General features: G+C 33.7%; 2 protein-coding genes and 1 pseudogene across 11 annotated transcripts in view; 1 reads left to right on the plus strand and 2 right to left on the minus strand.

Annotated features, from left to right (window-relative positions):
* Nucleotides 1-25,733, minus strand: part of Ascc3 (activating signal cointegrator 1 complex subunit 3) — a 355,403-nt gene that overhangs the window by 157,696 nt on the left and 171,974 nt on the right. For 9 of the 10 annotated variants that reach the window (XR_007351808.1, XM_048814551.1, XM_048814518.1 and 6 more), the window contains one exon: nucleotides 18,277-18,411. Coding sequence is in view for 9 of the 10 variants with exons in the window: in XM_048814551.1 (XP_048670508.1) it covers nucleotides 18,277-18,411 (135 nt within the window). In the remaining variant the exon portion in view is untranslated. Of the gene's footprint in view, nucleotides 1-6,066; nucleotides 6,106-18,276; nucleotides 18,412-25,733 lie in introns of those variants that run through there. The other variant, XM_048814673.1, reaches the window with a different exon arrangement.
* Nucleotides 467-766, plus strand: LOC107151416 (signal transducer CD24-like). Its single transcript, XM_048798715.1, has one exon. It carries the CDS (start codon nucleotides 467-469, stop codon nucleotides 764-766), a length of 300 nt encoding a protein of 99 aa, XP_048654672.1.
* LOC107151425 lies at nucleotides 18,418-24,932 on the minus strand (annotated as a pseudogene).

Below are 25,733 nucleotides of genomic sequence, written 5' to 3' on the forward strand. Positions count from 1 at the left end.
ATACAAGAGGAAGTGAGGGGAAAGGGAAAAATAATACAAGGGGGACAAATGAATGACAGTAGAGGGGGCAGAGAGAGAAGAGGGGAGGGGAGGGAAGGGGAGGGGGGATAGTAGAGGATAGGAAAGACAGCAGAACACAACAGACACTAGTATGGCAATATGTAAATCAATGGATGGATAACTGATGTGATTCTGCAATCTGTATATGGGGTAAAAATGGGAGTTCATAACCCACTTTAATCAAAGGGTGAAATACGATATATCAAGAACTATGTAATGTTTTGAATAACCAACAATAAAAAATTAAAAAAAAAAAAAAAGAAAAAGTACTTCATAATAAACACAAAAGTGACTAAGGAAAAAATGCACTTTAAAGAATCAAAGGAGACCTTGCCTGCACACTTCTGGAGCCACCCTATCTCCTCGAATCTAGCATCTAGGGAGACAGTGCACCGACAGAGCAGACATGGGCAGAGCGATAGTGGCCAGTCTGGAGCTGGGGCTGCTGCTTCTGACACTGCTCCTACCCACCAAGATTTATTCAAACCAAACAGCTGTTATGACACTTTCAAGTAACTCCTCACAGAGTACCTCTCCTGCTCCCAGTTCAACTAATGCTACACCCAACATAGGTGGCAGTGCCCTGCAGTCAACAGCCAGTCTTCTTGTGATCTTGCTCTCTCTTCTACATCTCTACAATGTTAGAGACTCAGGCAGGCCAAGAAACATCTCTACTTCCCCATCTTCTAAATCCAATCTGAAATAGCAACTAGACGTCCAGTGTGTCAAGGAAGAAGCAGGTCTGCATCAAATCTACCAATTCCACACCTGATTTTATTGACATAGAAAATGTTGAGAATTCCAAATTGATTGGTTTGAAGGACATGTGAAGGGTTTCATAAGTGATGAATGCCAATATTAAATCTGCTGGAGTTTCACATACAAGATAAAAAGAGATAACATCCAAAATTGAGACACGATTTCCTGAATGAGGCATAAGAAATATGGACACTTAAGACTCTACCTTGAAAACAAGAATAGATTTTATCTAGACATAAAGGATGGAATGTGGAATGGAGACTTTAGTTTTCATTTGGTTCATGAAACCTATAAGGCCATAAAACAGGTAATATAAAAAGCTTCCATGATTCTATTTATATGTACAATAGAGGGCACTTCAGGTGTTACTGTAAATCCTCAATGTATCGTTTCAGCAGTGCTAATTTAATGCTTATATATTCTAGATAAAGTTTCAAATTGTTAAACTATTTCTGTTCCTTTTGGAATTGAACTCTTTCCTCTGTGGTTTTTGGTTTTGACATTATGTTTGGACTTTTATGTAGTAATTGACATGTGCCAGGGCAATGATAGATTGGAATTCACCTCAAATCCACGCCTCATGAGTAAGTCTTGCTTATCCTCACAAAGTCAAATGGTAGGTATCTTCCATCTCCTGTTTTCATTCAACAAGAGTGCCAGATTCCTTTAGCTAAACTGATTCCAAAGAGTAGAACTGCATTGACCTCAACTAATTTCAAAATGCTGCTTTTTATTTCTGCATTTGTTGAATACCTTTCACAATTAAAATGGTCAGCTTTGAAGGTAGAATGGCAAATCTTGAAATTAGAAAGGCAACTATGTGAAGAAGCCAAATTTATAAATCAGCATTTGAGAAGTGCATATTAAATTCACAAAAACTTTTATATTTTTTCTGTAAATACCTTTTTTTAAAAAAAAAAAAAAAACTTTGGATCAGAATAGCCACGTTTAGAACACTTTCTGTTATCAGTCAATATTTTTAAGTAGTTAGAACCTGATCTTATGCTTAAAAGCAGTCTTGATCCTCTAATCTTTTACAACTGCATTGATACACAGAAACCTTTTGAAAAATTTACACTCCCTGAAATCTTTTGTTTGCATGGACACATATTGATGCTTAAATGTTCCAGTATCTAATATGGCCACTGTAGTCTTGATAACCCAAATCACTTTTTCTCATCATTCGAAACCTACACAGGAACAACCAGATCAAACAGATCTAAAGCTACTGTGTGTGTGAATGAACACGCCCCTTTAATTCATACCTGAATGCTGTACATCTATTTGGATTATATATTGTGTCGGTGTATTTATGCTTTGATTCATAGTAACTTCTCATGTTATGGAACTGATTTGCATTGAACATAAACTGTAAATAAAAATAAATAAATAGCTCAAAGAGCTAAAAAAAAAAAAAAAAGAATCAAAGGAAAGGTCACTTAAATAGAAACACACATTTATCACATACTAGATCCTAGGAATACAAAGAAATTTAAGACAAAGTGTGAGCATTGAATAATTTGTAGACTGGTAAAAAAAAAAAAAGACTAATAAAAAAATAATTTTAAAATATGTTGTGTTTGCAATAAAAGCACATGCAAAAAGTTAAAACCACACACTTAACAAAATTTACAATACTGTCACTTATGACAACGATCTATTTTGTATTTGTATTGCTAGTACCTGACTGAAAGGAAGAAACAGTAAGATGAATGACATAAAAATTGACTCAGTTAAATGAGTATTTTCCATATTAAATTTTAAAATCAACAGGAAAAAACAGGACATATTTTGAAAGAGATGATGGGCCCATTACAATCTGAAGTAAGTTCCAGATATATCAAGAACTCAATAGTAAAAAAAAAATACAAAATTTAAAAAGTATTCTAAGAAATCATGGATGAAGTAAGTATAGGCTTTGTATGTAAAACACAAAACCCAGAGAATATAAATAGATATACAGAATTTCTACATGGTTAAAAATAATCATAAAAGGTCAACTAGAGAAAAATTCCTGTTATATATAGTTGCATATAATTTAATACACAATGAACCAAGGATATGAATAAACAATTTGCAGAAAAAAATAAAAATGATAAATACAGAAAATGCCTACCTACATTCAGAATTAAAGAAATGCAAGTCAAAATCATGATAAAAATACAATTTTTCTCTACTAAGCTGTCATACACTTAAAAACCTCTTATTGTTCAATGTTGACAAAGTTATATGAGTACAAGTAGATGTTTGAGGAAATATACCCTGAAATAATCTCTCTGGTGGGCAATTAGGGATCATTCACCAAAAATTTTAAATGCATGAATTGCATGATGGATAAATTCCACTGCTAGGAATTTTCCCAGTGTATACAGCTGTAAAGACCAAGAGTATGAGGAAGAATGTTTACTGCAGTACTATTAACAAAGACAATTGGAAACTTCAAAAGTATTAATCAGTGTAGGACGTGGTAAATGAATTATTTTAATACCCACATCATGTTATTCTATGCAGTTGCTAAAAGACTGAAACAATCTTTTATGTGGATTTGTTAAGATCTCTGTGATATATTATTAAATGAGACAAAATGTGTATCTAACATGATCCAATTTATTTACTTTAACACACACAAGCACACATGCAAATGAACACAATAGTCATTTTATAAAAGCTTTCGTCATGAGAAATATAGGAAGACTATAACCACAAGTGGCATTTGGAGAAATGAATGGGAAAGAGATGATTAAGATGATGAGCTATGGAGCTAAACCTGTTGTTACAAAATGAAGCCTATTCTGTGGAGTTTCACAACAATCACTGCTTCTTCCACCTGGATCTCCAGAGCCAGCACTATGTGGAGCCCAGGCTTTTTCCTCTGAATAGCTGCAGAGACATAATTTATCTTGTTCATATTGTCTGAACAGACATTGGATTCTCCCAGGAAGCCATTTGAGATCCAATACTACACTTACTAGATAAAAGTGTTTCTATACATGGAAATTCAGCACAAAAGAATTGTCTAAGCTTGGTTTCCCCTGACTTTATCTTTCCACTTTTCACAAGTGAATTCCCACATGGGGTTTTATAAGCCAGTAAAATTAGAATGGAATGGGCAACTGCTAAGATAATGCATTAGCACACAAAGGGCACTATATTCTTTTCCCTCAGTGAAAGCATGTGGAACTTCCTTCCGTGAATTTATATATCTTTTTCCTACTGGTGAGATGAAAAGTCAGTGCCAGTGCCTTTAAAAATAAGGTTAAAATGTAACCACTTCCCAAAGTTGACTTCCAAACTAGCACAAATACAGTAAGCAACATGATTTTTAAAAATGAATAACAGCAAATAATTGGGGATATTAAAGGAAATCAAACATAAAAAATAACCCATAAGACCAAAAAGTACACAGAATCAACACAAAAGCCTTAGTTCAAATACAAACCCCTAATGAAACAGCATGCTAAAATGGAATCAATAATTTACGGTACTTTTGTAAGCCTTCTGAGGTCATTTATTTCAATAAGGTATGCTTTAATATGAATCATTTCAAGTCTATTAAACTAAAAGGAAGGAATAAATAACTGTAGTGATTAAAAACTAAAAATCTAGGCAGGAAGAGGTAAATATTGTCTCTAAAAAGATACCATTCTTTTTCCATAATCATTAGTCATTATACCATATCAATGTTAGGAAAAGAATTACAACATCATCTTTTTAAAGTGATCTTACCATGTAATGCTTATAAAGTTAATCAATGTCACCTGTCACCCAAAGTTATCCAGCGGAGACTTGGCACCTATAGCTCCTTGTCTTTCTTTCTACCAATTCCTGTTCTCATTCTAACTTACAGCATTTTCCATGGAGACATTAAAAATTTCTGCTCCTTATGGCCTTGAGACCCTCATTACAGTGGTATCTCCTCTGCTCCAACAATAACAATACTCCAGGTAGTGTCATCAATCCCTATCTATACTACCAGAATCAACAGCACAAACATCCCCATTTCTGGTTAGCCTCCTATATTTCAAGTTTGCCAAACTAAGCCCACTTTTTGTCCTTAATGATACCTATAGATTGCAATTTTTCTATTTTCTTCCTATTTATCAGCTGTATTACAGTAATACCCTTCTCCTACCCAACTTGGCCTTTATTCTTACTCTTTCTCTAGCTTAGATAGCAGAGCCTAATATTTCAATCACATTCTTGCCAATTCTTAATTCATCTGCCCTTCTGTCATAACTGACTGGCAAAATGCCAAACTTGGAGGATCCAGGACAATTAGCGCTTAGACTTTAGACTATTCTAGATCAATGACTATAATCTCACAAGCCCTTAACACTGAAGAGCAGTCCTGTAATTTCTTTATAGTAATTTTGTTCTCATATGACTCACATTTTTATAGTAGAAAATTTCTACTTTCCAAAAATTTCTGACCACCTTATTTACCCTTAACTCTCACAGAATAACCTTACCACCTACTCATAAAGAAAATACAAGATACCCGAGAAGACTTTCTTCCCACATTTACCTATAAACTTACTTCCATCAGAACCTACCTTTTTAGGTACCCCTTTCCCTTTGAAGGAAAATCTCTCCTTTGGTTCTTTGGAATTGACTTCTCTGAACCTATATATAATCCATGGTTTCTTCTCTTTCTCTTATGTATAAAGAATTAGGTCTTTCAATTCATTCTCACTCTATCTTGGATAGTTCCCACAAATATTAACAGATTACCTCCATTTCGAAAAGACAACATGTCTATGGTCCTAGACTCTATCCATTTTTCTTTTCTATATAAGCAAACTTAGCAATATTGATAGTTACACTCAGTTTTTTAATTTCAACACTCATTAGCCAACTTTATATAGATTTTATTCCACACCATGTGAATGAGAAAGTTTCTAAATTAGGGCATCAATCTTCCATGTTGCCAAATACAGTGAATATACTTGGCCACTCACAGCAACTCTCCATATAGATGGTCTCTTTCTTCTCCTTGAAACACTTTTCCTTTGCCTCTGTGACATTAAACTCCTTTGGAAAGTCCCTTTCTGGCTCATCTTCCTGTATTTAATCTTAAGAGTTCTTAAGAATTGATCCTGGGATCTTTTGTCACTGATTCTCTAAATCAGAATGTTCTTCTGATATACAAGACTCATATCCACCCAGATAGTTATTTAACATTTCTAAGTACACAGGCATCTCAAACTCTGTAAGTCCAATGACCAAGTCCTATTAATATTTCCGAAATACTTCTCCATGAATTCACCTAATTGTTCTTCCCATCTCCTCTTGTCCTGATTATGTACAATGATACTTTTAAAAATTTATTAATTTACTTTTGGGGATACTAGAGATTGAACCCAGGGCTATATGAATGTGGGCAAGGGCTCGTCCACTGAGCTACATTCCCAGACACTGTAGTGATCATTTTTTATAAGCACAATACTGTTCAAGCCAAGCCCTTCTTCCAACTGCTCTAAACATTACCTAAAATACTGAATCTGGAACATGATTTACAAGGCCCTCATGATCTAGTTCTTGCTTACTACATTAGGTTCATCTTATGACAGCTGTCATCTGTCATCATGCTTTATACTTTAGTCATTTACCTTCACCACACTTTCCTTCAATGCCCCTTTGTTTTCTGATGTCAGGGAGTTTTCCTTGCACACCTGTCTGCCCTCCTTGCTTTTTCCATTCCTTTCAGATGTGAACTTATATATCACATGTTGATGAACAAACACCACTCTCTAACACCATTAGTCTAGATCAGATCCCACAAATTTACTTTTCTTAGCACTTTATTCCTCTTTATTATTATGAATGCAATTAAAATAAATTGTTTAATTAGTAATTTAAACTCTGTCTTTCTAGAATCCTAAGTCTTTAAGGATAAAGGGACAGCTACGTTTCTTCCTCAAAATATTTCAAAAGCAAAGAATGTTAAACAGCCCATAAAATGTACTGTCACATTCCTCAGTGAATCTTCCTGTATTATACGAACAGGAAGGAAAAGTAGGCCCAAATTTTCACAGTCATATCAATATTTATAGCAGCTCAATTCACAATAGCTAAACTATGGAACCAACCTAAATGCCCTTCAATAGATGAATGGATAAAGAAAATGGAATATTATTCAGCCTTAAAGAAGAATGAAATTATGGCATTTGCAGGTAAATGGATGGCGCTGGTGAATACCATGCTAAGCAACTTAAGCCAAACCCAAAAAACCAGAGGCAGAATATATTGTCTGATATGCTGATGCTATTTCACAATAATGCAGGGAGGGCTAGCGAAGAATTGAGTTACTTGAATGGGAGGGGGAAGATGGCAGCGAATGAAGTGCATCACCCCCATGTACCGCATCACTGTGTGGGTGAATAACGAGTTAGAACAGCCAAAAGCTTTCTTGTTAGGAATTTCCAGCAAAATTGGGGTGCACTGAAACCTAGAGGAAGCATTTCCATCGCCCGAGGATGGGTTACTGGGGCTCAACTGCGAGTGAATTGTCCGCCCAGAGATTCAAGCTGCTTGTTCGGCGGCCTGACCCCGCTGCTAGAGACCAAGGCGCGCCGGAAACGGCGTCCCTAGAAATGGCGAGCTAGCAACGCAGAGAAACGGTGCTGCAGATTCTGTGGGCTCCTGCCAGCTGTGCCCTCACTGTGCTCCGGGCTGAGTTCTGGCTTTGAGACAGGGGAAGGAAGCAGTCCAGTTCTGTCCTCCACACAGGACAGCCCACCGAGGAAGCCAGCGGCCACCATCTTGGAGAGCTGACGTCACCATTGCCAGTTTTCGACAGATTGCAGCTCACTCAGCCATAGAACGGGTGTGTGTCATTTAGACCATCTCCCATACAGCAGGGAAATCGCATAAAATCTCTCCCCAGCTTTCCGGGGGTGTGATTAACAGAGTGAGCGTGAATAGAGGCGTGGGGAAAGGTAAAGGCACCTGACCTTCAACTCCCCCCTCCCACCAGTGGTGAAAAGGAAACCTGTCTCGCGAGCTCTCGGAGGAGGGGCTAGCGGAGGGAATCAAAACAATAAGGTGCTGGTTCCCAAAAGCTGTGCTCCACGTCCAGGAAACTGCAGGCCCAGAGTGTAGCTTGAACTGCTGAGAGGTATCGCACTGGGAAAGGCCTGGCTGGGCAGGAAAAGCGAGGGGACTAGAGACCAAAAATAAACCTAAGCTAACAGGTTTTGAGAGACACGGGGGGCGGGGAGCGGCCTCAAACGGATTGTTTCCTACAGCCAGAGGGCAAAATCTTGGCCCGGAAGGCACAGCACCACCTACTGGAAGCGAAGAAAATAGAAGCCTAACAGTGTCCCCCCCTTTTTTTTTAATTTTTAAATTTTTTAAATTTTTTAAATTTTAATTTTTCTTTCTTTTTTATAATTATATTATTATTTTTTAATTGTAATTTTTATTTTACTGCATTTTATTATTATTATTTTTTTATTATTTCTTTTTCTTTTCTATTCTTTTCTATTTCTTTCCTCTCTCCCTCTTTCTTTCTTGGTTTGCTTCCTTATCTTTTCCCCATCTTTCCTCTTAAGCATGACCACCCAGATTACGTGCAACTTACTAAATGCAAATAGATGAATACTATGAATCGGTCTATAGTCCGCCTAAGCCCTTAACTACCCCCAAGTACTCCTGTCTATTCTCTTGTTAATATCCGCCTGCATTTGAGCAACCCCCCAAAGAAGCTAACATATACTAACCTCCATACCATCAAATCGCCCAACCTCAACATAAAATCCTAAGTTCAAACCTCAATTCTATATATGCCATCAAAATCTATAGGCCTTTAGTGAAACTAATCAATTTACCTTAAATCACAATTAAATCAAACATCTCTAAACATTGTCTCCCAACACAAAGGAGAGATATTGGAACTATAAAAACCAAAACAAATTTAAAGAAGAAAACAGAAACACAGAAGTCAAACAGAGTTGGAAAGTAACGTGAGCACCATGAAAAAACAAGGGAAAAAAGGATTACAAACAATGCAGGACAACTTAAATTCACAGGAGAGCCTAGAGGCATCAGAAAAATGGACAGAGAAAGAACTCAAGGCATACCTAACTCAGATGGAACAAAATCTTAGAGAAGACTTTAGACAGCAAGTCCAAACAATGAAAGTATACTCTGAAAACAAATTACATAAGCAAATTCAAATGGCAAAGAAGGAGCTCTACCAGGAGATAGAGATTTAAAAAAAAAAAAATCAAACAGTAATCCTAGAAATGCAAGAAACCATAAACCAAATTAAAAACTCAAACGAGAATATTACAAATAGACTAGATCAAATAGAAGTCAGAACATCAGATAATGAAGACAAAGTTTATCATCTTGAAAAGAATATAGTCAACACAGAAAGGATCCTAAGAAATCACGAGCAATCCACCCAAGAGATATGGGATGTCATAAAAAAACCAATCTTGAGAATCATTGGGATAGAAGAAGGTGTAGAGGTTCAAACCAAAGGAATGAACAATCTATTGAATGAAATAATCTTAGAAAATTTCCCAGATATGAAAGATGGAATGGATTGCCAAATCCTGGAAGCCTACAGGACCCCAAACATACAAAACCGAAATAGACCAACTCCAAGACATAATTATGAAGATATCCAGCATACAGAACAAGGAGAGAATATTAATAGCTACGAGAGAAAGGAGGCAGATTACATTTAGGGGTAAACCAATTAGGATAACGGCTGATTTTTTATCATAGACATTGAAAGCAAGAAGATCCTGGAACAACGTATTTCAAACGCTGAAAATAATGGATTCCAACCAAGAATACTGTATCCAGCAAAATTAAGCTTCAGATTTGACAATGAAATTAAAATATTTCACAATAAACAAAAGTTAAAAGAATTCGTAGCCAGAAAACCAGCACTGCAAGGCATTCTGAGCAAAACACTACAAGAAAAGGAATGAAAAACAGCACCCAAAACTAACAGTGGGAGGTAACTCAGTAATGGGAAGAAAAAAAATAACCAAAAAGGAAAAACTAGCCAAATTAAAATAAATAAATAAATAAGCATGACTGGAAGTAGAAACCATATATCAATAGTAACCTTAAACATTAATGGCTTAAATTCACCAATCAAGAGACANGACAGTAGAATAAATCAGACATTTTTATCCTATGTATATATAAGACCGGTAGGATTCTACATCATGTACAACCAGAATGAAAAATTATAATCCATCTATATATGATGTATCAAAGTGCATTTTACTGTCACATGTAACTAATTAGAACAAATAAAAAAAATTTTTAAAGTATCCATACAAGAGTTGGACTACAGAAGTGAAAAGATAATCAACTCCCCGCTATGTCATTTTCTGGCAAGCAAGATCTTAGAGATATGAGATTTGAAAGTTATAATGGAATACCATTATGTTGTGTGTTTATGAATGTTAGAAGTTGTGTGTAGTCACAGCTGTGGCTTTTTAACTGCTGATCATCATGATGGTGACTAATTCTTAAATTCAAAAGTTCTAGTAGTAGTCTTGAATTTCTGACAAGTACATAATTTCTTATACAAAATTCTTTTGTATTTAAACTTTATGTAGAGCAGCTTATTTTACTGAATTTTGAATGACAGATTGCATATTTTCCTCAATCCACTATAAGCAGGTTGTCAGCAGAGTCTATTCATCTTGACACTTATTGATCTGGTAACTACTTTATACACAGTAAATATTTGCTGAGTGACCACCAGCAAAAACAGTTTGAGGTTTATGTGTATAAAGTTATTCATAATGACACAGATAGCCTAATCCCCATAACCAATTACCATATATCAATCTTGCTGTGCTAATTATTCACTTTAATTTAGGAGAAAGGAAGTACTATAGGTTCTGTTTCATGATATATCCCTTGAAAGATGGTCTTGGTTCCCACATGGTCTGTGCTGATTATTACTATAGTACAATAACATAGTAACAAGTTAGCAATCCAGAGAGCATCCTTGTTAGCAAAAAAAAATCTCATCTACAATTTTCATCCTCTTTTTTCATCTGGTTATCTTAAATAAATATCAAAATAATAATTAAAAAAAAACAAACTGAAATGTGATTTTAAACTTAAAATTTTCTCATTACAAATTTCTGCATCTCCAGGGATTTATAATATTATTTATTTAATTTGTATGTGTTTATAGTGCTTCCCCTACTCAGGTATTTTCAAATATTGCAATGAACATGCTCCCCCGCCAAAAACAGCATGGTTCCTTCACAAGATGTATAATTTTTTCAAAACAAATCTATTCTATGTTTCTAAAATACATCTTAAAGTACAGGAACAAAAGTTGCTGTAACAAAAATTTACTTAAAAGTAACAGAAGAAATAAGGATAAAATCGCACTGTTACTGCCTTCTTTAAAAGTGTCTCATTTAATCAAAGTATGCCATGTGAAATGAACACCTGGGTTTGGTGAATTTCTCCTCTCTGAAAGAGAAAATGAATTCCATTTTTTAGCACTTGAATTCACATCACAAAACTTGGTTCTTCAATAGTCTTCAACAGCATCATAACTAAGCATACAAGTTAAGTCCTCTGTGCTCTGAACGAAACCTACATGCCTAGCCCTCTGTGCCTCTTACAGTCCAATGACTAGATATTATTCTCTGAATATATCTAGTATTTTCCTTTAATGGTCTTCTTCTTTTCTCCTTGGAATGTCTATTGAAATCTGAGACCATTAGCTTAAACTTACCTGCTTCCCTTTTGTGTTCCCACTGAACTGTTTTTCCTTTTCTTAAGCAATAACACTTCTTGATTTACATAGTACATATGTATGTACATATTCATTTCTAAATCCTGTTGAGTTGCCTGTATCTCAGAGGAAGAGGCCTTGCCTTGTTTAATCACTTATCATTTAGAGTGTCACTCAAGACATGATCAATTAAATTAGTATTGACAAGTTAATTTAAAACTGAATGTCTTATTATACAGTCTAAAATAATGTATTAATTTACAATATTAAATTGAATTGCTGACCATACTTTAAAATCCCCTACTGTTATATATGTTTGATGTCTATGTTTTTTTAATTATAAATAGTGTATTGAAATAAAAATCTTGGTGTAGATTTAATTTTCATTAAAAATTTTTTTCATTTAAAAAAATTTCCAATTTTAGGACACCAAGATTAAAGGTGCTGGAAAAAGATTAGCTATTAAAATATATTACCAAAATGTTTTGTAACAGGATTGAACTGATCAAATACCACAGAAAATCTGAGTGTGCTAAATCCTCAAATCATTTTCAGAATTGAACATTAAAATGTTTAGTTTTTGACAATTTATTTGGGTTAAGAATATATAATCTTTTTAACGTATTTCATCTAATGATATTTTCATCCAAATTTTGTTTACTCATTTTATTTCTTCTTTTTCATTCATTAGCTTACTTTTCATTTATTGGCAGCTGTATTTCTTAGTTATTAAATTTAATAAATGCACATATTAAGATGTTAATATTAACTAATCTATTGTAGTTGTAACCAGTATTTCTACCAACCTGTTTGCTGCCTTTTACAACTCATTATTATTTTTGTTGCTCCAAAGCTTTAAATTTATGTATTTATTTGTTTTTTATGTGGTGCCAAGGATCGAACCCAGGGCCTCACACTTGCTAGGAGAGCACTCTACTGCTGAGCCACAACCCCAACCCCGAAAAGCTTTAAATTTAAATGTGGTGACAGCAACAGTCTTTAAAGCTGTTATCTTTTTATATTCTGACCTCTTCAAAGGTCATAGATAACATTATAGAATGTGTTCTGTTTTTCAGGTGAGGTACATTTTACCCTATTTTTTATAAAAATCTCATTATATAGGTATCTACTCATTTTTTAGTGAAGACACTGTGGATTAAATGTGAGTTAAAAAGCTACATTAGAGATTTTAAGTCAAAATTAAAACTCAGGTTTCCTTAGAGCTAAGGTTTTATTCCACTGAAAACAGAAATCATATTTCCAAAAATCCAATTAAGCAGTCAGTGATATTTATTACTAATTTTTTGGACTTTATTTAAAAAATATTAACAAACTTTGATATCCTTTCTATGTGGCTGAAACAGCAGAATTACTATATTAGCTTTCAAGATGAAATAAGGTAGGATAGGTAGATGAAATTGGTAGGATACATGGCTAAGGAAAAAATAAACTTTGAGAAGATAATATTTTGGATGTTAAGTTAAAAAATAAAATATAGTGAACTATCACACACCCTTGCTACTGTCTTTAGTGAACAGAAATCATCTACTCCAGGAAGAGAAAATTCTAATTATATTTAGTCTTAGTGATACTCTTAAGTTGTTGAAGCAGAAAAAGAAAAAGCTATTAGTATTAAGCAAAGTTCCACCAATTTAGTTGCCATCAACTTATTTAAAAGCTATGCTGAATCTATGAAATTAAGAAGATTATTGTAGATTTAGATAATAAAAAGTCATAAAATTATATTTCAAAGTAACTTGAGGGTATTTATTGTTTTAACTTTTTCAATAGATACTCCCAGTAACTACATTCATTAGGCTTATTGCATGACAGACCATATTTAACTAAAACTAAAATTCTCAATATCACTAATATATATATACTTCGTACCCATGAATCAAAGTGCCCATGATATGACTCAGGGACCATGAGTCAGAAGAATTCAGTACAGAGATGTGTGGGAATACTAGATACAATATCAGAATTCTTAAAGACTTATGTACAATTTTGTCCCTGAAGAGGGAAACAATATGGATTTGATTGATATCTTGAATGAAACAGAATATGAAGATTCTAACTCAAATACCCATTTAACTTAAAATGAAAATCATAACTGAAAACAATGGCTCAATAATAAAAATATCTACATCCTATTGACACATTTACAAATATAAGCTGCTACTATTCCTTGAGGTATACTGTGTTTTGCATAGAGGTTGCTTGAGACAGTATCTTAGAGGGATGGTAAAAAAGTAAGACTATGCTGGGTGCCATGGCACATGCCTATAATCCCAGTAACTTGGGAGACTAAGGCAGGAGGATTGAGAGTTTAAATTCAGCCTCAGGAAAAGTGAGGCACTAAGCAACTCAGTGAGACCCTGTCTCTAAATAAAATACAAAATAGGGCTGGGGATGTGGCTCAGTGGTCAAGTGCCCTGAGTTCAATCCATAGTACAAATACAAAAACAAACAAACATACAAACAGAAAATATGACTATGCAGGGTAAATTAGGAAAATTGAATCCATACTGTTCATTTTCCTTTCACCACCTTAAAATTTCATTATCAATATAAGTTTTCTAAAAATAGAGTTTTACAATATGATATTTAAAGTCTTATCAGTTTCAGCCAGTTTCCAAAATGATTTCAAAGCCATCCCACTTGTTTCTCATAAAACTCCACTAAAATAGGTATTAAATACTCCATGATCATTCCATTTGATAGAAGAGAAAGTAAGTTTCAGAAATGTTTAGATGCCTGAGGTCTTATAGCCTCTAGAGTTGAAATCATACCAGATTTTTATCAACTTCTTGTTTTGAGCCTCATTTGGAATTCATGAGATACTCCCTTTCAAGAGGAAACCTTGAGTTCCATCTCTATCTTGCAAGCTACTTTTGGGGCCCTGTTAGAGTCTGTAAACAAGTCAAGATGGCGCCTAGCATTTTGCCAGGGGGACTGGTTTGTGAAGTAACGCCAGCGAGCCATTAAGTGTGGAGATTCTTTATTGGTTGACTGCTGTATCTAGTTTATGTTAATTAAGATAAGCTGTGTGGAATGTATATATACCCCTCCTGTCCTACAATAAACAGCTCCCACTTCTGCTGTATCAATCTACGCAAGTTCCTCGTCACCCCCCGGTTATTTTGCTGCAGCCGGACTGCGGCAGGGCCCTTCACTTTTCACTTTTCTCTCTCTGTCTTCTTAGTTCAGTGGATGATTTAGAAATAGAGGTGAATTTTCTTATGAGGGCGACTTTCGTATTAGTGAAGGGAATGATTAGGGGAATCTTGAGAGAGATAGAAGGGAAAATGGAAGGTTTCTTAGTGGAGTTTTATTATTTAAACAAACAAGGTTATATCATATTAAATAAAACTATAAAGATGTGCTTTTAAAGGTCTTTCTTGTTAACAGAGGAATTGAGATGGTATGTTAAACACTCTGAGGTAGAGTAAGTATGGAACAGCAGGGATTAAACTGTATTTCCATTAACAGGAGTCATGAGGCTAAATTTCTATGTACTATACTTGCAGATGTACCTTGTAATTTCATTTTAATGTTTTGAGTGCTTAATTTCCCACTTTCCAAAATGTAGGAAGAAATATCTCTTATCACTGCAATAATAGCTTCCTTGGAATTGTTAGAAAGTTAATAGGACTACCAATAAAAAAAATTAAATTCTGGGACTCTGAGAAAGCATTCAGAAAATTCTCTCTCTCTGTCTCTGTCTCTCTCTCTCTCTCTTCCACACACACACACACACACACACACACACACACTTTTGCAATATGGAGGAATGAACTGAGGGTTTTGCACATGCTAGGCAATGCTCTCTCGCTGAGCTAAATCTAAAGCCCTTTTTGGACAGGGTTTTCCCAAGTTGCCCAGGCTGACCTTGGAACCTGGGATCATCCTGTCTCAGCCTTCCAAGTAGCTAGAATTACAAGTATGCACCACTACACTTGGCAAGATTATTTTATCTTTTGTTATAATACGCACTGTGAAAAAGTTCACTTTTTAAAATATCTTTAGGAGAAGTAAGGGATAGAGTTAGGTTGAAGAAATTTTCTTCTATTTCATTAAAAAAGAAAAGAAAACACAACTCAATACCCTAAAGACTTTAGGAAGTCCCATATGGGATCCAATCTTTTTGCTTTTGAATAAATAGAACACAGTATAGTGAAAAGGGTGGACTTCCGAGTCATATTGGTTCAAATCATGATTTAGATAGAAGTGTCTGGGAAAATTATTTACTCTCCCTTTTAGTTTATCTATAAAATGGGTATAAAAATCTTTAAAGGACAGAATAATAGTGCAGATCGTATGAGAAAGTTAAAGTGAAAGCACCTATTCTAATGTCTGCCTTAGAATAATAAAAGCAAGAAAAAAAAGTAATTTGGGGATTCCTGCTATCAGAAAAACACTATGTGAAGGGATGGGAATATAATGGTAAGCAAGACAATGCTTCTTGAAAACACATATACAACAGATGTGTTAGGAATTCATTCTTTTTTTTTTTTTTTTAAATCCAGTAACAGTTGAATCAGGATAAAAAACAAATATAATAAAATTATGCAAAAGATAATAACCTGGGCTGGGGTTGTGGCTCAGTGGCAGAGTCCTTGCCTCACCACTGAGGTTCGATACTCAGTGAAAAGCTATTTAATAACCCAGTGAGGCACTGGGTTCAATCCTCAGCATCACATAAAAATAAATAAGTAAAATAAGAGTATCGTGTCCATCTACAACGAAAAGAATATTTTTTAAAAAAGTTTTTTAAAAAAGATATAATAATAAGTAGGTAGTTTCAAGTCTACCCCAACTGTATTAAATCTTTCCATTTCTTGTATTATTTCTTTATCAGCATAGTGATCTGTGAGTTTGTGATTGGTGACACTGCCTTAAATAAACACAACATAAAAATGTTTCTGTATAAATTGTAACTATATGTCACAGAATAAATTCCATGAATATTTGAATACAGATATGCCATAATCAAGGAAAAATAGAACCAATCTCCACCATCAGTTGTTGTGAGGACTGAATTAATTATATTAAGCAATAGAAACATTCAATAAGAGTTAAATATTATTACAACAATTAGAAAAAGAACATAAATTATACAGAATACCAATAGCTCTCAGAAATAAGAGGTATGCAGTAACCAGAAATCCACAAGGTGGCTCTCAAAGGTTGGCTTTTTAAACACAATAGGGCTGCTTTCTATTTCTAAAGAAATAAAATAGAATTTGCAAATACCAAGTTGACTTTTCAAAAACTAATAAATTCACGATTAACAATCAGAAGAATGCAAAGCTATATAATAAATTTATTTATTAAAATATTTTATAAAGTGAAAAAAATAAAGAAAATAAATTTCACAGTTATAAATTGAGAGAATCTGATGTTCACAACAACTGGCATTGGCTTCAGAATTTAAAATGTCAAAATGAAATTGTAAAACAAAACTTATAATGGGGCCAGGAAAGATCATGGAATGAGATGGAAATCATTAACATTGGTACATGTATGACTGCAGTTATGGTGTGATGCTACATTGTATACAACCAGAGAAATGAAAAGTTGTGCTGCAAATGTATACAATGAATGAAAATGCATTCTGCTGTCATATATACCTAATTAAAATAAATAAATAAAAAATAAAACAGTACAATCATGAAAATTATGTTTTATTAAGATAATAAATGTGAAATATAAAGACAATGTCTGGCAACTGTAAATGATCAGTTAAATCTTTTGTTATGAATATAAAAATGTTGAAATTACTATTATTTATGTCAAAGGATTTTTAAATTTAAAATTTATTTTCATAGTTTTAAATTAGAATCAGAATTCCTTTTCTGCAAAGGGACAGAGAGTAACTTACAGTCTCTGTCACAACTACTCAATTCTTCCCTCTGTGGGTCTAAGAAAGCAGTCATAGATAATAAAAGAATAAATTTGACTGTTTTCTAATAAAACATTAATTACAAAAATAGATGGTCACCCAAAGCCCTTTGTCATAGTTTGTCCAAACTTGATGTAAATTATTAAATTGATATAATTAAATAAAATCTTCTATATATCTCAAAAGAGTACCAATACACAAATTACCTAGAATAGTTCTTAAATGTAATGTGCATGAAATCACTTGGGAAACAAGTTGAAATGTAGATTCTTATTTGGTAAGCCTGAGATTCTGAGGATCTGATTTTCTAACTAGAATGCAGGTGATCCCATGGCTTTTTAGTTATTTGAGCATGCAATAATTAGTAAGGTAATGTTTTCAAGCTTTTTGGCTTCAGGGTTCCTTTACATTTTTTAAAGACCTTTTGTTTATTTAGGTTATATCTGTCAATACTAACCTCAGAAGTTAAAACTGAGAAATTAATTTAAAATATTAATTATTTAAAAGAACAAAAACCCAGTAGATAACATATTTTTTGAAATTTAACTGCATTTCACATTTTAATTACAATTTAAAAATCAGGAATAAGTATTTTTACTTATTTTATTTACATTAAAGTCATATTAAAAGAAGTAATAAGTGAATACATCAAGTAGTGGGACCTTTCAAAAGATCATTTAGTCAAGAAAGAAGTCAATAAATCTATAAAATTAATGTCTTAGAATTTGTAGATGATGGATATTTCATATATAAAATACCAGGTATTTGTGGCACATTATTTGCTTTAGTTCCTTATTGCTTGCTGTAATTTGTATCCTACCTGTTTTTCTGCATGTCCATATTCAGGTCCTTGGGTAGGTAAAAAGCAGGATATCTGGCCACAATTTTTTGCTCTTTCTATAAGAGACATAGCTGTTCTTACAGTGGCATTTCGAGCATGTACAAACACCATCACCTACAATAAAGGAAAACAGATTATTTAATATTCCAGTTCATTAAATTATATCTCAATACAAAATCATCTTATATAATCAATGATAAATCTTTCAAAACAAATTCCAATGTATGAATTCTCCCACAGTGCCATGTTTTTGAACAAAGTATATACAGAATAAAGGCAGGTTAAACAAAAATCCTTAACATGGTTTTATTATTGGCCTATAAATTGGTTTATATCTAATCAATGGTTGCTATAAAATGTGTTTAATTTTGTGCATTTCTCTTCCAAAGTCATCATTCATAATGCTTTTATTCATACTATAAATTTGAAAAAATGTGACCAAATGAAAAAGCAAAATTATTTTTATCATAGTAATGAAGTAATTGTGGGGAAGGTGGAGATCATAAAAGAAACGCAGGGGAGAGGAGGTACATAGCCACAGGCAGCCAATACAGACTGCTAATGGTTTCCTTAGTTTATTCTCTTCAGGTGAATTCACACTTTGCCTAGGTGTCCCTGCTAGGGAAACTGCAGGCAGCCTGCAAGGTCAGCTTGAAAGAGTTGCCACCTGAGCTGTAACTAGCAAAGCTGAAGAGGTCGGGTTGCCTGAGTTCCTGGGAGACCACATCTTGCCACAGTGTGCACCAGATGCCAGACATGGGGTCCTAGGATTTAATGTTTGCCATGTTGCATTTCAGTATTCTTTGGTCTGATTACTCCTTATTATTTTCCTATTCCGCCCTCTTTGAAGGAGAATGTTTACCCTGCACCACTGTATTTTAGAAGTATGTAACCTTTTTCTATTTTTATTTTTATTAAGGACTCAAGGTTTGAGTTGGCCTTGAGACTCTGAGGACTTTGGAATTGGACTTTGAGCAATGCTAGAATGGTTAAAATTTGGGGGACTCTTGGAGATGGACTGAATGCATTTTGCATGATGAGATAGACATAAGCCCTTGGGGGCCATGTGTGGAATACTGTGATTTAGATCTTATATGTCCCCAAATGCCCATGAATTAAATAAAGGCTGAGAGTCCAGGTTGGCAATATTAGGAGGTGGTGGAAACTTTAAGAGGTGAGGATAAATGGGGATTTTAGGTCACTGGGGGCATTATTTCAAATGTGTCAAAGCTGGTCTTTTAACCCTCTCTCTTTCCAGCCACCATGAAGTCAGCAGCTTATTTTACCATGTCTCCAACTTAATGTTCTGCCTCACCACAGACCAAAAGTAATGGGACTTTCTGAACATGAAAACAAATTTATGAAATCATGAGCCAAAATTAACCTTTACTGTTTTTAAGTTGATTATCTTAAGTATTTTATTACAGCAATGGAAAGCTAATACAATCTATAAATTATCAAAGAAAATGTTCTCACATATATGATGCTAAAACTCACAATGGAGTAAAATCTCTTAACAATCATTCACAAAACTCGAATGTTTAAATAACTAATATTCTTTTAGCATCCATTCAACACAAAGGTAAGCAGATAATCTGGAAAAAAATCAGAATTTCTTCAAAGAAAAAAATCTCCAAAGCATTTAGAAAAAAGGGAGAGAAAAGCATTTAAGTCAACTGAAAAAATTTAACAGAAGTTAACAATAAAGATATAAAAGCTTGAGATTTCACACTTTATCAGAGCTCTCAGTTGCTGATAGTATTTTCAAAACAAACATAATACATACACATATGTGTATGTGTATAAGTACACATACATATACGTAAATGTGTGTATATATGTGCATGTATGTATGTGTGTGTTTTGTTTTTGCAGCACTAGAGATTGAACCCAGGGCCATGCAGGTGCTCAGTGAGTGTTCTGTCACTAAGCTACATCCCAAGCACAAATGTTTTTTGTTTTTTTTTCTTTTTATGATGCTACAGACTGTACCCAGGGCTCTGAACATAAAAGGCATATGCTCTACCACTGAACTACATCCCTGATCCATATGAACATTTTAAAAGAGTACACTAATAGAACTTATTTCAGAAAGTGTTGCTTTTACTTGAAAATGTCTTCTGTTTTCTTACTTTTGACTAAAGAAAACTCTGATTTTGGTGGGTTCTCTAGCTTGCACAGAGAAAATATCTTTACCTCACAGAATGTTAAGAGACTACATTTAGGCTTAAATTATTATATTCTCATAATTACTGACATAATCTATTTAAGACTAAGTAAAAAGGAAAAGTCTGTTAACCATAATGCCCAGATGAAGCTTCACCAGTTCCAAATCTGTCACAATCTAGCATTTTATCTCTTGTAAAAGGTAAGAACATTTCAACTGCAAGTTTGACAAGGTAGATTTTTTTCTTCCACATAAAAATAAAATTTATTATTCATAAAACCTCAGTAACCCTCAATTTTATATCTTAAGCAAACTTAAATTAAAATAAAGTTACTTCTTATTTTGTTTACCTATTTATTCATTCAAATGTTTCTAAGCATATAGTCACTTTCAAACCGTAAGAAAGCTAAAAAAACGAGATAAAGTGCCCCCCTTCACTGAGGTGAGAATCTAGTATGGTTTAAAGAAACACGAAATATTTTTACTTGATAAATATTTACTGACCATGTATGTGTAAAATACTGCTAAAAGGAGAAATATGAAAATGTCTAGACAAGACATGGGACCTTCCATGAAAATCTGTATAAGAAAGAAAATAAAACTACACATGATTTAGACAGTGGAACCAAAGGAAGGATGGAATGAGGATAATGTAGAAATTCTAAACATTAAGATGGTGGGTCTCCTCTATTCATCCATCCTAAGATATTTATGTAGTACCCACTTGTACTGAGTAACAATTATACAATATTCCAAGACTCCAACCTGTATACTTTTTTGCGAGGAAATAAAAAAACCAGGATATACAGCCTGGCCTGGCTGTAGTAGCAGGGTACATAACAGAGGCTAAAGTAGTTTTTGGAATATTTAACTTTGGTATCTTTGGTGTTAACTTGAAGAAGTATTTTTCTCTTCCTTTTTTACACTGAGACCCAAGAACTCCTTCATCAGATTCACTGCTGGTGCTCATTTAAACAGATTTGTAAGCTCTCTTCTAAGACCATCTGAGTAAGAAGAGGAGTGGGATCAAGAAACTGAATTATTAACAACTACAGAGATCACTGAATTATTATGTGAAATTATTTAATAAGTACACTACATATTTATCCTCCCCAAAGTCAAAGAAGTTTAAAAGAAAAATAAAACCACCACTATAAAGATGTTTTTAAAGGTATTTTATATAACAAGTAGAGCCTCAAAATCATTTACCAGATAAGCTAGGGTAATATAACATGACAAGATTTTTATTCTCCATAATGCAAATGCTACATTATGTAAATTCTTTTGAAATAAAGATACAGTGAACATAAGGGAAAGTAAAATATGACCCTAAAACATCATTAATTATTTCAGTCTGACTTGTCAACTTATCACTTTGCAAATTATTTTCTTCTGTAGCCAAGAGAAATATTAGTTACAACTTAAAGTAGCAATTTCTATTTATTAAAGAATCCATCATGTCTTGTTCATTAAAGTAACCTACTTTTCTTTTTAAGATTTTTCTGTCTAGAGGCTTCAAAAGAAGTCATTACAAGGTTTTGGGTCTTTATAAACATACTTGATTTTATGGTTTGTTAATTTGGTTAATTAATTTAAACAGACTCATGAAAATTACAACTAACAGAACAGCATTGTTTCATTTGGCAGAAATAATTCCAAATCAATCTTGGAAATTCTTTTGGTAACTGAGAAGCAGTTAAATGAGCATGTGTCATTAAAATAAAATTAAAATACTGAGGTTCAAGTCCATAAGAAGCTGAATTTAAATTGACAGAATTCTTTGTATTTTTAATTTCAGGTTTGTTAGGTTATGCATTTAAAAACTATTTTACATATTTATTTTTAGTTAAAAGGACATTTCATTTTTAAACTATATGATGGAACCAGTGTTAAACTAGCAGAAACAGTATTTGAATATGAATTCTAGTCCTGTTATATAACTTGCCAAAGTGTTCTTCACATGAGACATTGATTAAAATTTTAAAAGATCACATAACAATCATTCAAAACTCTGGAATAGGAAAATAACTAAAATTGCTTCAGAATATATTCAAAGGAAAGAGCAACATATTATCTGAAAAAGACCAAAAATTATACTTTGGAATATTGCTGAATAGCAGTGTAACTCAGAAGGAAATACTTAATCCCTTCAATCCTTACCTCCCCAAGAACACACATGAAGAGTTATAATATATCACAGGATTACTATAAGGATCAAAGGACATTATGTAAGTAAAACACTATATTAATGAAAGGAAAGGCTCTCAAATTTCAAAAAGCTTCAGACTCACCTGTCAGGCTTGTTAAAAACACAGATTACCTTACCACCTTTTCTGATAAATTGTGTCCGGGCAAGCTAAGAAACTGAATTTCCAACAAATATCAAGGAGATCCTACCACTCTTGTTTAGGAACTGTGAGAACCTCTGTCATAACTAAGAAGCAGTTGTACCATAGTTAGGATAATAAAAACAAATTAATTTAGTCTAAAAGACTAAATATAGAATAGTATATGTTACAAATTGACACCTACATAAATACTTCTTCCTCACTTATGTGCATATGTGTGTGTATCTAACACTACACTAAATAATATAAAACACCTAATTTATTTTCTAATATTTATTTTTTCACCTGAAAATTGTGGAAAAACATGATTAGCTTTGTTTATTATGAAGACAAGTATCCCTCTACATTTTAAAAAAATTAGGCATGCATAAATAGAAGAGCTCTTTAGAAAGGAAAAATTCAAGAATGAATAAAACCTTCCAATTCTGACTTTGTAAATTTCCATTAGCAATGGTTAATTCATTCCAAGATATAGGACAGCACCTCCAAACTGGCTGAATTATTTCCCCAGTAACATTTCTCACACAACAATATGTTAAAGTTACAAATACTGATATGCACAAATAACTAATTACTAAGAAAAATATGTACAGTACTGCAGCATAATGATGTGGTATCTGCAGTAACTTAATATTAGCCAATTTTTAACATATATGATATTGCTACCTTTTTCTGCCATTTCAGAAGTTAAAATTTGTTACTGGAGTCATCTGTTTTGCACATATTACCTGGTGTTTAACACACACTGCAGGATTTTAAAAGACTTATCTTGTGTTTAAAGCTGAGATCAGTGAAATATGACTACAGGGCCAGAGGCAGAGAGATGTAATGTGACCACATAAAAGTTCATTTCAGTAAAGTGTCTATATAAAGCTAAAAGAAAGGATTAGTTGATGAGTTTTCTATTAGAAATTGTCTTTTTGGGGCACCAGTCATAAAAGGATTACCAGAAACTCCAGCAGCTGCAACTTGACGAAAAGCGTTTACTACTGGCTTTGTTTGTCCAAAAGCCACAAAACCAGCACCACTGGGCTGCTGAGAAAAAGCTGTGTGTTGAGAGAAAGCTGCTTGGGCTGGGAAGGCGGGCTGTTGAAAACTGCCATGAAAGACTATAAGAAGTGGCGAATCCTGCAGGCATGTTCATGGAGGCAGTGCCAAAGGGTGCCATTGTTGCTCCTCTAGCATTGGTCTGAAATGGATTTGTAGGAGATGCCACAGAAGGGCTACCAATAGCAACAAATGAATTTGTGGAAGGCATAGGTCCAAGTGGAGCAGGCACACTTGAAGAAGCAGGTTGTGTCTGTGCAGAAGCATCCACTGGTGCTGTTCCAAAAACTGATGCTAGCATTAGTTGTGGAGTACATGCATTACTGGAGGTGGCAGCAGAACTAAAAATGTGTCTGATTCTGCCAGGGCTGCATACTTGTCTGAAGACACACTTAAATGACTGAGAACTGAAACCACAGAACCAATAGGAGTTTACCTGTGGTCCCAAAACCACTCCTTTCATCACCACCTTGCCCAGTATTAAAACTATCTAAATTAGCAAGTGCTGCATATTTTGTCTGCTTTCTGTAAATCAGCTTCATTTGCTGAAACTTTATTAATAGCTGATGCTGTCTGAAGACTCTAGGAAGCATTGAAAGTTCCAAAATCAGCTCTGAGAATTTGGGGAGGTTATCAAAATGAGAAAAATTAGCATTTATTGATCCAGAATTTCCACCTGTAGTTTGAGGTTGAAAAGAAGAGTGACTTGCTGTGGGAAACCTCCAAAATTACTCAAACCACTAGACTGTGCAAATGTACCAAAGTTTGCAAAATCTCTATTTGCAGAATTCTGAGCTAAGTTTAATAAACTTTATAAGTATGTTTTACTAAATGTACTAGAAATCCAAGCATTATAGAAATATTTGGCTATCTCCTCGCTAATTTCTTCTTGGTTGTTTAAAATCTCCATGAATTATGTTTCTAGGCCTTCGGCCATGTTTTCTACTTAGTCCTACTGCCAATTCTATCTGTATAAATTCTACAAAACTTCATGGCCCAGTTCTAATGATCCTTATCTAACTTCCCCAGTGAAAATGAATCACTCTCACTGCACTTTGTTCATACATACGCATTGTGTAAGCACAAGATGTATATAGGTCTTTCCATTATTATGACTAAGAATAAAATACACCATTTATTGAGTGCTTACTATATGCTAGGCCTCATACTAGGAACAATATAAATCTTACTACTAACAATATAACGAGGTAGTTAATTTTATTGGAATTTTACAGGTGAGAAAACTCAAGATCAGAGTTTTAATCATTTTCCGTTCATTCAAGAGCAGGGCAGGGAATTAGCCTCAGATTTAATATTCCAAAGCCTAATTTCTTTTTATCCAGTTACATTCCTTCCATGGGTACTGTATACTAATTTTGAAATCTCCTTATCATTCTCCACTACTTTTCATCCAACCAGTCGGCACTCAAAAAATAATGATGAAATTCCAATGTTAAAGTTGACCAGCTTTCACAAGAATCATTTTTTTAAGCACAGATTTGAATTTAAAAGACTATAACTCATAAAAGGATATAGCTTGAGTTAATACTTTTCACTGACACCTTTATTAAAATATGGTATATGAAAGGCAATTTCAATTATTCAACTAGATAATTTTCCTGGATAGTTTTATTTAAATTAGCAAATCTTTCAGTGATATATAACAGTTTCTGGTTACCTTTTAAAAAAATTGTTGAGAAAAATGTGTATTTTAATGCTACAGGAAGATTTAAAGTTAGTGACTTAAAAAATAAACAACTTTTAAAATAAATCATTCTCAAAGAACCCCAAATTCTGGACACTGAAGTCAAAGATAGTTTCTGAAATAAAGCTATCTACGTTAAATATTAATCAATTTTATTTTTTAAAAAGTG

The sequence above is a fragment of the Marmota marmota genome, unplaced genomic scaffold, assembly GCF_001458135.2.
Source record: "Marmota marmota marmota unplaced genomic scaffold, marMar, whole genome shotgun sequence".
NCBI lineage: Eukaryota > Metazoa > Chordata > Mammalia > Rodentia > Sciuridae > Marmota > Marmota marmota.

Excerpts from the sequence above, each read along its gene's own strand:
- LOC107151416 (XM_048798715.1), top strand. The coding sequence starts at position 467 with ATGGGCAGAGCGATAGTGGCCAGTCTGGAGCTGGGGCTGCTGCTTCTG.